We start from the raw sequence: 12,464 nt of genomic DNA on the forward strand, positions 1-12,464 counted from the left end.
AACTATATTTGATGATTAGCCCGTGCATGTACATGTATGTATTGTGATGAGGCCCACCTTGACATGGTCGGCTGAAGGGTCAGCTTGCTGTGGTTCAGCTTGTACTTCCTGAACCAGCTGTCTGCCCTCAGACCTCAGACGAGCCACTTCCGTCTGAGCTTCCTGCAGAGAGAACAGTAACTCTGCTTTCTCCTGCCTCCAGCCTGACCCTTGTGTTTCTGTGGCCTTCTGTGGTACAGATGTCTGTGGGAAAACAAAAAGAGACAAGTGGAAAAGGAAGTTGCTAAGGCTATATGTTGACAAACAAGTATCCAGAAACATTTTTTAAATTTTCTTATTTTGAAGCTCAACTAATGATTTCCTAACCAGTTGTCCGATGGTTCTTCCACAATACAATATTTTACACATCACTATGCATAGACAGTTGAGTCACTAAGAAATCTTAAAGGCACCCAGAGCATTTTATGAGGCTTGAAAACCGGAAATATTCTAGTTGCTGTAATCTTTATGAAATGGACATTTAATGCTACTGTTTACCACATTTGCGTGCGGATTTCTTATCAAAAGTGCTCAAATGCGGTACAAAAATAAACTACATGGTGATCTCTTAGTTTCACGCGCCTAGTGTAAATAGACCGATACCATAGCCCCGCCCATCTCTGTCAAAACATAAAAATGCAACTATTTGACGGACATGCAGTCACTCTCTCATTGGTCGAACCGCTAATTGTGATGGACAGTCAGGATCAGTCTATTAGGGCTTGGATTTTCTATCAGTTCTCACCACAGAACGACATCATATCTTTGCTCCTTTAATATCGAAATGTAATGGTATAGTGTTATTGAAACTTACTATGTGTAGGAATGACTAGAAATTATTCAACTTTCAAGCCTCAAAAAATGCTCTGGATGCCTTTAATGACACGATTTTGCCTTTACAAAGTTCAAAGGTGATATTGTGCTGAATTTCTACCTGGTTGGCAGTGGTGTCCTTCTGTCTGTACATCCAGACTTGCTCCTCGAGATCAGCCAAGGCATTTCTCAACTCAGCTTTCTCCTGACTGAGTCTCGCCACAAAACTGGTCAACTCTGTGTTCTGTTGGAGTATCTTTTCATTCACAGATGGCCCAGCACTGAGTTCTGATGCAGACTACAGAAGACAAAATCATGTGTTGATTATAGTTTATGAAATAAACATGTAACATTCAATTTCATATGAAGGTTCATCCATGTTTGTCACAAAATGACAATATGTTCAGACAACCGTTTTTCACAGGACGTTCATGTACCAGATATAGATCCAATTGAAAATATGTTGAAATCTGTTTGAAAGATGTTTACCGGTAACTTTCTATGATAACATTGCTGCATTTCTTTAAATCAGTTGTGTTTGCTTGATATTATGATCATAGTAAGTTAACAAGTATATTTGCCACTTGCACATTCTTAAGAGACAACAAATTATGCATCTTATTGAGGAATCAAATAGCAGAGCGGCTACGTTAAAGGACTCAAGACTGAGAGGTTACAGGTTTGATTCCTGGCATTTTTGGCTAGACGTTGTGGCCTTGGGAAGGTACTTTACACGACTAAAAATGGGTATGGGACTTTGGTTGGGGAGGTAAAAGGCCTTCCAATACCGCGGCCTAGACACAGTGGACAACAACTTACTGCCCCTACGGCCTCAAAAAGGCTATGGGACCACCTTTTTAGACGACATCTAACTGTACTAGTACTTACCAAGTTTGCACCATTGATATGTTGAAGCTCTTCAGATAGTTTCTTGACTGCTTGTTGGATTTCTTCAATCCTACTCAATTCTGCAACATCATCACCACTGCAACAAAAAATAATGGATTTTTTAAGGAAGGAAATTCAGCAACAGAAAGCCAAACAAAACACAACTTGAATAAATCAGTTGTTTACTCAACTGTTGTTCAGGTTAGGTACTGACACATTGATGAAGGTTAGACATCCAGGTAATACGATACGCCAGAAATAGTTACTCCAGCAACTGGATGAAATTTCGAAACAGTCAGACGTTTCAGACAGCATCCGCTATCTTTCATCAGTGACAAAGGAAAGATCTGGCAGAACCAGGTTTTGTACCAAAACTCTGAATAGATATGTTAATGAAGAGACTACAATTTCAGATGGTTCAATAGAATAGTAAGTCAAGACAACGTTGTATGCTAATGACGCAATTAGCTCCTGCTGTAGGTACTGACATGTTATGATTACATGTACCTTGCATGGGGAGAATCAATAGAATGAATTTGAACCACACAAATTGCTTTGCGCACGTCTATAAATAATACATTTTGTAGAAATTTGCAACCGATATTCCTGCAAACCACTATTACCCGGTATTCACTTCTACCTGGCGGCCTGGTGCCTGCACATACATCAGGGCTCGAAATTCATATTTGGGAATAGGTGCACTGGTGCACCCAACTCAAAAGATTGGGTGCACAGAAAGAATTTTGGGTGCACTAGATAAAATAAAGTTGAATGTTCTTCAGAAAATAATTACAAAGTTTAACGCTGCTGCCTTTCTTAAGAACTTAAGAACAATCTGTAATTCTATAGCTAACTTCAGAATTTCAAACAAATAATACATTAAATAAAGTACAGCAAAAAGTTATCATGCTGTTTTTTATACTTACAGTTCAAGAATATTTTGTATACTGGTGTACAATAGTACCTTAACCCTATAGGCTACAAAAATATATAGGTGCACCAGTGCACCCACAGTCAAAAATTAGGTGCACAGCTCCAATTTTGGGTGCACACAGGTGCACATGCACCCACTATTTCGAGCCCTGTACATGTATGCCGTCAAAAATGTCTGGATATTGCTATACAATGTCGGTGACTATTCCCTTTTCTCCCGTTAAAAAAACGTCTTATTCTAAGTCGTATATATCTGTCACAAATCAGTAAGGGCAGAGATTGTAATGGAACACGGAGTTACTTCTTCTAGGTTTGAAGAATGTCGTTTGAACGCATTCTATTACTTAAGGACATGTGCGATGACATAGAAAGTTTGTGAGCAAAATACTCCTTATGACGAAACAGTTTGCGTGGTTCAAAGTCATCTATTCCTTGTGGCATCGTGTGGCGCAATCGGTAGGGTGTTTCGCCCAGAATCGAGATGTCCGGGGTATCTAAACCACTGATATACCCTGATCTTGTGCCCTTGGGAAAGGCGCTTTACACGACTTTCCTCACTCCACCCAGGTGTGAATTGGTATCTGACTTCGGCTTTGGAAGGTCATATTGAGGTCGCCTGGTGGCACTGAATGGCAGCCGCCCAGACCCTTGCGACAGTTCCATAAAGTGCAAGTGTGGAGCAAAATGTTGTGTATTATGTGATTGTAAACCCTGCAGCAATTCAGCACTGGATGCCATTGTATAAACCATTAACCATTATTACTCCTCAGTAACATCTTGCCTGGGAGGATTGGCACAAATTAGCAGCCACAAATTATCACATATGAAGTGCTAATGACATACCTCCGAGCGTGAGTTGGTAATGTCTCCTTCAACTTGAGCAGTTGGAGCTGCAGTGACTGGCAAAAGGACTCCAGCTGTTGCTTGTGTCTGATAAGAGCCTCTGGTGAATAATGGCTGTGCTGCAACACTCGAGGTTCCTGAGAAATAAAACAATACAGTATTATGTTACGTTTGTGAATATTTAAGTCATCCAGAAAATGAAGAATTAAATTGTAATTGAACCTGTAACACTGGATTACTGCATCTTATTTTCAGACATTATAGTATTATTTTATCAACCGCATACTTCAAAATTCACAATGAGTATCTAGCATCAGAGTCACATATTTTGGTGTTGGCCCACTTCATATTGGGACAGTGATACTGGGATGGCTTGACACACACAACCAAGAAGTACATGTATTACAGGATACCCATGGTGCTTGGATTGCAGTCTAGATGTTGTTCTAGGTAAAGTCCATAGTGCACTCCGTAAGTCTTATTAGGATCATGGAGATACATGTACCTTTCAATCACGACTGCAAGAAAATGAAGGATTTCTTCTGTGCCCTACCGTTATGCCTCATTTCATACAGTGATGAGATCTCCAGGTACAAATGTACATGGCTGCTACCCACCTTATCTTGTCCACTTGTGCTCTCCCCACCACCAGGTTTATTAACTTGGGATTTCTGTAACAGTTGTTGCTGGAGTCCAGCAATCTGCTGCTGCTGTTGTTGGAGCTCTTTTTCTTTCTGGCGCTGTGAAGGAGACATTGGAGAATTCAAGATCCTCATGTGGCATATCTCTTGACCAATTCAAATCATCAATTTTGTATTTAGTGATCCATGCATGTCTAAGGAAAGGGTATACAGAACTGGTGTATGTACATACAATATACTTCCAGTTTTTTTCTCTTCCCCTTGCTCTTAAATCTAAGATGTATGTATGTCATACTTACATGAAGGTGTCATGATTTTAAAGCCAAATGGCTTAAGCTTGAAATTTGGTACGGTGTGACTTAAAAGTATTCTTTTACATATCATATCATACTGTATTTAGTATATGTGATATGTGAAACATAAATGTTGTTGAGATTCATTTTAGCATGGTGGGTGTGTTCGTTAACCTTCTCTCCGCTGCCTAACTCTGTAACCAATAGGGAATTGGGTGCTAAAAAAATAATAATTCAGTGTGCTAAAGGTTAGTAAAATAATTACCAGGGACTGCTTGTCTTGGTGTTTTTGCCTTTCACCGGCAGCTTCCCTGTCTGTCAGTACAGCCAGCTTGGCCTGAAGCCTGTCCCTCTCAGCCTGCAGCTGGGCAGCAGTGTGTTTCTCATGTTGTAGGGAAGTGGACGATTCTCGACTTTGTCTCTGAAAAGAAAAAGTGCTCTTATTTTCCTTAAAAGTTTTACGTTTGTCAAACACCAAACGTGCAATATTTGCGAGATCCTTTGTGGCTTGAGAATAGTATGAGGGAATGCACCAGATAAGTAGATGCTATTATCATCATGACCAGTCATTCGATTAGTATGAGAAAGCATCGCAGAGGTCAAAACACAGGTCAGCAAAGTCATTTTGTATGTGGGACTATGAAGGAAGGATTTGTGTAGCCTGTATGATCATAATTTATGTTATTCAGTTGAATCTGAAGGTCTGAAAATACACAATCTTCCAAAGCTACTAAATTGAAGATACATTGTATGGTGTGGGACACTCTTGAAGTGATCGACTTTCAGATGATGGGACAACTGCATTCCTCCATGTTTTGCTTACAGCAGATGCCCAACACTTTAATTTGCATCTAATTCTCCTAAATCTACTTGATAGAAAAAAGTATCTGTCTGAACACTATCAGCTTAGTACAGCAACTATAAATCATGAAATGTCCAGAGTGGTCTTATGTTTGCAGTTTGAGAGCTCACTGTGAACTCATCACATGGTAGACCTGGTACATTGTATGTTTTGTATTGCATTTAAAATGTGGTTGTATCAATAATATACTACTATAAATGCATTTAAGTTCACATGGTTTTTATTTCGCGCTAAGGCGAAAATGGAGTGTTCGCGGTGGTTTTAAGTTTGCGGCAGTGCTATTATAAGTCACATACTGCTGCAGTATTGGACATAAATGTTTGCGGTGGTTTTAAGTTTGCGGTGAAACGCTCTCCGCGAAAACCGCGAACATAAAACCGCTGCAAACATTTCTGCATTTACAGTATTCAAAGGCATTGAAAACTTGTCATTTTCACAAATCTAAGTGCCACGAACTTAAATCGAATTACAGTAACTGTTACAGTAATACAGTCAGGCCTGATATTTGACCACAGAAACCTTACCTTATATATTTTCAAGCCCCTTGCCTGTATCAGGGTATTTCTGTTCAAAGTGTTACTATTAAAATAAAATAAAATAGCGTACCTCCATTTTTTCCACCGTATTCTTCAACTGGTTCCGAAGACTTCTCTCCCGTTCCAGTTCCTCGGACATCGTGGTCCTTTCTTTAGTTATGGACTGCCTCAAGCTGGCTGCCACCTGCCTCTCTCGGTCCAAAGTGTTCTTCAAGTCCAGGGAATGTTCTCTCTCAGCATCCAGAAGTGACTGCAGCTCACTGACAGAAGCCTGTTTCACGTACACACAAGATACTGGAATCAGTGCTCACCCAAGGCCAGAATGATTTGGTAATTTTCTTGGAAGACTTTGGAAAACTTTGCTCAGGGTTCGAATTATTTGTGTAAGGATTAAGTTTATGACAAACCAGTACATTTTAACATAGGAGAAGAGGCATTATATGACATCAGTATCTGTTTTCTAATCATTTTTTAATGTAATTTGCAATTAATAAACAAATCTAGACTGGGACTTGGAGAAAGACATGAAACAGTATAAACAGGGCTCGAAATACTAGGTGCACCTGTGTGCACCAAAAAATTGAGCTGTGCACCTAATTTTTTACTGTGTGTGCACCAGTGGACCTAGTCATTTTAAAGATAATACGTATTGTACACTAGCATACAAAATATTAATATATAAAAAGTATAAAAAAGTAATATAACCAGTTTGTTGTACTTTATTTGATGCACATGTATCACTTGTGTAACATATTGAAATTAGCTATATAATTACAGATTGTGCACAAAATTTTTTTCTGTGAACCTGAATTACTTGGTTGGGTGCACCAGTCACCTATTCTAAAAATAACTTTCGAGCCCTGGTATACTATGTGGTGCATAATACACGACACACGTCACCTCTTTTCTCCTCTCCAAGTCAGACCTGGTCTGGTTTAACTCCTCCAAAGACCATTGCAGCTGCTTGGCTACATTCTGTTGTTTCTCCAGTGAAACAGTCGCTGCGTCGGCTCTGAACCAAAACACAGAAAGAATGTAAAATTTAACACATTTGAACAGTCTTGTAGCCTATGGAGACATCAAAACATAACTGTAATTCTGGAACATGATGCCCAATCTGTAGTTGCCTATTTCTCTTGTATTTCTTTACACAGTCAGACGGCTCTAAGAGGATTTGCATGTGGATGCAACTTAGGAACACAAACTCAAATCGATTTAAATAGACTTGTCTATCACAATGATTTGAACCAATTTGAATTTTTGCCATTTCAGGCAAAATAATGATTATCATAGCTGCAACATCAAAAGTAACATTCTGTTTTTAACCTTCTCCCTGCTGCCTAACTGTGTAACCAATAGGGAATTGGGTGCCAATCAGCTACTTCAGTGTACTAAAGGTTAAGAAAGAAACTAACCTTGTGGTTTCTTTGTCCAACTTCGTGATCAGCTCCTGTAGTTTGAAGTCCTTCTCCTGAACAACAGCAGTCTTGTTTTCCCTTTCCCTGTCTAGTTCCCTCTGAAGAAAGATGAGGCGCAACTTTTCTTCTTCCAGTGTCCTGGAGAGTTCAGCACTCTTGGACTGCTCAGAAGCAAGGCCCTCTTTCAATTTCTAAGTGGAGTGAGAACACACACTATCAGTATTTATCTGGTATGATGTTCGGATATATATATATATATATATATATATATATATATTTATATATATATATATATATATATATATATATATATATATATATTTATATATATATATATATATATATACCGTAATATATATACCGTAATATGTAGTACAGAGAAAAATCTTAAACAATTGGTGGAAAAAATTCAGTTTGTGTCCTTCTATGATTCAGCATGTAATAAATTCTGCTACCATAACGTAACAGAAAATAATAATGTACCAGGTACTGTAAATGCATTTAAATTCGTGTGGTTTTAATTTTGCTCTAGGGGAATATAGAGTGTTCGCGGTGGTTTTAAGTTTGCGGCAGCTCAATAGTCACACAATACTTGGACAAAAATGTTCGTGCTGGTTTTAAGTTTGCTGTGAAACGGTCGAAAACCGCAAACATAAAACCACCACCAACATTTCTTCATTTACAGTACATTGTATGTTGGATACAACTGTTGAAACACACAAAAAAACTTAAAGCTCATTCCAGGAATATGGAAACACTGAAAAATAACAAAAGGTATATTTCAAGTTTGGTCTTTACTGATAGCGACAATTGTAATACAACCTACAGCATAAATCATAATTGAAAATGAACTGGACTTGTCTAACAGTCTAATTCCAGAAAACTAAATCAAAGGACCAAATGAATTAATGTTTAAAATCATGATGTACAAGTAACAAAAGGTTATCAATATCTTACAGTAACAATTAGATGTTTTCAGGGACATGGGCAATTCTGGATAATTCTGGGAACTTCAGAATTTTGGCAAGCTGTATAATACCGGTACATGTGTATATCAGAATAAAAGATGTTTTCCTTCTCTAGTTATGCAGTCATGTAGGTATTCTGCATCATGATGTACATGTAACATCATCAGTATCAGATAATGTTACTAGTATTGTCTTCCCAAAAAGCCTGTTGATGTAGAATGTTAGCCCATGCAGTACCTTGATAACCTGTCCATCTCTCTGCTGCTGGTCCAGACTGTGGTCCCTGTCTGTGTCCACCTCATCCTGCAGCTGTTGTACAGCGTGCCGCTCTATCTCCAGGGCCTCCAGCAGGGACTTCACATGGGCCTTCTCAGACTCCAGGGCACCACTAACACAACAAAACAACACTTACAGTAACTTCACATGGGCCTTCTCAGACTCCAGGGCACCACTAACACAACACAACACAACAGAACAACACTTACAGTAACTTCACATGGGCCTTCTCAGACTCCAGGGCACCACTAACACAACACAACACAACACAACAGAACAACACTTACAGTAACTTCACATGGGCCTTCTCAGACTCCAGGGCACCACTAACATAACACAACACAACAACACTTACAGTAACTTCACATGGGCCTTCTCTGACTCCAGGGCACCACTAACACAATACAACAACACTTACAGTAACTTCACATGGGCCTTCTCTGACTCCAGGGCACCACTAACACAACATAAGACAACAACACTTACAGTAACTTCACATGGGCCTTCTCAGACTCCAGGGCACCACTAACATAACACAACACAACAGAACAACACTTACAGTAACTTCACATGGGCCTTCTCAGACTCCAGGGCACCACTAACACAACACAACACAACAGAACAACACTTACAGTAACTTCACATGGGCCTTCTCAGACTCCAGGGCACCACTAACATAACACAACACAACAACACTTACAGTAACTTCACATGGGCCTTCTCTGACTCCAGGGCACCACTAACACAATACAACAACACTTACAGTAACTTCACATGGGCCTTCTCTGACTCCAGGGCACCACTAACACAACATAAGACAACAACACTTACAGTAACTTCACATGGGCCTTCTCAGACTCAAGGGCACCACTAACATAACACAACACAACAACACTTACAGTAACTTCACATGGGCCTTCTCTGACTCCAGGGCACCACTAACACAATACAACAACACTTACAGTAACTTCACATGGGCCTTCTCTGACTCCAGGGCACCACTAACACAATACAACAACACTTACAGTAACTTCACATGGGCCTTCTCTGACTCCAGGGCACCACTAACACAACATAACACAACAACACTTACAGTAACTTCACATGGGCCTTCTCAGACTCCAGGGCACCACTAACATAACACAACACAACAACACTTACAGTAACTTCACATGGGCCTTCTCTGACTCCAGGGCACCACTAACACAATACAACAACACTTACAGTAACTTCACATGGGCCTTCTCTGACTCCAGGGCACCACTAACACAATACAACAACACTTACAGTAACTTCACATGGGCCTTCTCAGACTCCAGGGCACCACTAACATAACACAACACAACAACACTTACAGTAACTTCACATGGGCCTTCTCTGACTCCAGGGCACCACTAACACAATACAACAACACTTACAGTAACTTCACATGGGCCTTCTCTGACTCCAGGGCACCACTAACACAATACAACAACACTTACAGTAACTTCACATGGGCCTTCTCTGACTCCAGGGCACCACTAACACAACAAAACAACACTTACAGTAACTTCACATGGGCCTTCTCAGACTCCAGGGCACCACTAACACAACACAACACAACAGAACAACACTTACAGTAACTTCACATGGGCCTTCTCAGACTCCAGGGCACCACTAACACAACACAACACAACACAACAGAACAACACTTACAGTAACTTCACATGGGCCTTCTCAGACTCCAGGGCACCACTAACATAACACAACACAACAACACTTACAGTAACTTCACATGGGCCTTCTCTGACTCCAGGGCACCACTAACACAATACAACAACACTTACAGTAACTTCACATGGGCCTTCTCTGACTCCAGGGCACCACTAACACAACATAAGACAACAACACTTACAGTAACTTCACATGGGCCTTCTCAGACTCCAGGGCACCACTAACATAACACAACACAACAGAACAACACTTACAGTAACTTCACATGGGCCTTCTCAGACTCCAGGGCACCACTAACACAACACAACACAACAGAACAACACTTACAGTAACTTCACATGGGCCTTCTCAGACTCCAGGGCACCACTAACATAACACAACACAACAACACTTACAGTAACTTCACATGGGCCTTCTCTGACTCCAGGGCACCACTAACACAATACAACAACACTTACAGTAACTTCACATGGGCCTTCTCTGACTCCAGGGCACCACTAACACAACATAAGACAACAACACTTACAGTAACTTCACATGGGCCTTCTCAGACTCCAGGGCACCACTAACATAACACAACACAACAACACTTACAGTAACTTCACATGGGCCTTCTCTGACTCCAGGGCACCACTAACACAATACAACAACACTTACAGTAACTTCACATGGGCCTTCTCTGACTCCAGGGCACCACTAACACAATACAACAACACTTACAGTAACTTCACATGGGCCTTCTCTGACTCCAGGGCACCACTAACACAACATAACACAACAACACTTACAGTAACTTCACATGGGCCTTCTCAGACTCCAGGGCACCACTAACATAACACAACACAACAACACTTACAGTAACTTCACATGGGCCTTCTCTGACTCCAGGGCACCACTAACACAATACAACAACACTTACAGTAACTTCACATGGGCCTTCTCTGACTCCAGGGCACCACTAACACAATACAACAACACTTACAGTAACTTCACATGGGCCTTCTCAGACTCCAGGGCACCACTAACATAACACAACACAACAACACTTACAGTAACTTCACATGGGCCTTCTCTGACTCCAGGGCACCACTAACACAATACAACAACACTTACAGTAACTTCACATGGGCCTTCTCTGACTCCAGGGCACCACTAACACAATACAACAACACTTACAGTAACTTCACATGGGCCTTCTCTGACTCCAGGGCACCGCTAACACAACACAACAGTATGTAAGGACACAGAGGTACATGTAAGTGTTAAAGGCAACCAAAGCATATATTAGGGCCCAAAAAATGGAACTAAAAAAAATCCTGAAATCTTTATGGTAGTGTTATTTACTATAAACATATTGTTTAGCACATTTGCGTTTCTAAAAACTTCGCAACTTTTAAAACAACGCAAAACCGTGCCGTACGATGATTCCCTTAGTTTTGCGAGCCTACAAAAACTCCGGCCACGATTTTCAGTGAGTTCTCAAATCACAATGACGTCATATTTTTGCATCTTGGACGTTGCTATACATTGTGATTGTGTTGTTTGAACTGATCATGATTGTATAGAAATGAATTGACTTTTTGGACCTTAACATTGCTTGGGTTTCCATTTGGTGTTACCAAAATGGTGCAGGTCATGAACATGAACCATTGATCTACATGTACAGTGCCAAATTCTCTAGGACTAAGCTACATACTATAAAATTTATAACATTATGTATCAGAGACTCAACTCACTTCACAGTCAGTTTGAACTGGCTATATGAAAATAATGCTAATGACACACTGAGTTACCGACCTGACTGAAGCCAGCTTAGTCTGCTCCCTGTCCAGAGCAGCACGTAGACTGTCTGTCAGCATCTTGAGGCTGGACATCTCATTCTGTAGGCAGGAGACAAGTTTCCTCTCCTCCTCCACTGCAGAGACAAGCTCCACATTTCTCTTCCTCTCAGACAGCACTGATGACTGGAGATCCTCTACCATGGTCTTCTCCTGGTTCAACTTATACTCCAGAAGATCCACTGCAAGGAGTCAATACCATTGGTACAAGTCTGTAACTAATCCCTTTCAAAAACAATTTCATCAAGTTGGAGGAACATCTATTAGGAAATTGGAGTTTTCTTTTTACACAACCAGTGACTTCTTACCTGCTGACGTTTCGGTGACCTTCCTCAGAGCTTCTGACTGGGGTGCTGCTTCTTGCCACTATAAGTAGCCGAAGTAGATGGCGCTTTTGCAGCAA

At 40.6% G+C, this 12,464-nt stretch overlaps 1 protein-coding gene across 1 annotated transcript in view; it reads right to left on the reverse strand.

Annotated features, from left to right (window-relative positions):
- The window catches only part of LOC136447936 (pericentrin-like), a 70,414-nt gene that overhangs the window by 3,947 nt on the left and 54,003 nt on the right, over positions 1-12,464 (reverse strand). Inside the window, exons 36-46 of the mRNA XM_066447073.1 lie at positions 12,021-12,243; positions 8,472-8,622; positions 7,264-7,457; positions 6,749-6,860; positions 5,919-6,119; positions 4,716-4,871; positions 4,134-4,256; positions 3,517-3,653; positions 1,741-1,837; positions 974-1,150; positions 58-243 (exon numbers count right to left, since the gene is read on the reverse strand). Of these exons, the coding sequence (XP_066303170.1) occupies positions 58-243; positions 974-1,150; positions 1,741-1,837; positions 3,517-3,653; positions 4,134-4,256; positions 4,716-4,871; positions 5,919-6,119; positions 6,749-6,860; positions 7,264-7,457; positions 8,472-8,622; positions 12,021-12,243 (1,757 nt within the window). The remainder of the gene's footprint in view (positions 1-57; positions 244-973; positions 1,151-1,740; positions 1,838-3,516; positions 3,654-4,133; positions 4,257-4,715; positions 4,872-5,918; positions 6,120-6,748; positions 6,861-7,263; positions 7,458-8,471; positions 8,623-12,020; positions 12,244-12,464) is intronic.

Source organism: Branchiostoma lanceolatum, chromosome 13, assembly GCF_035083965.1.
Source record: "Branchiostoma lanceolatum isolate klBraLanc5 chromosome 13, klBraLanc5.hap2, whole genome shotgun sequence".
Classification (NCBI taxonomy): Eukaryota; Metazoa; Chordata; class Leptocardii; order Amphioxiformes; family Branchiostomatidae; genus Branchiostoma; species Branchiostoma lanceolatum.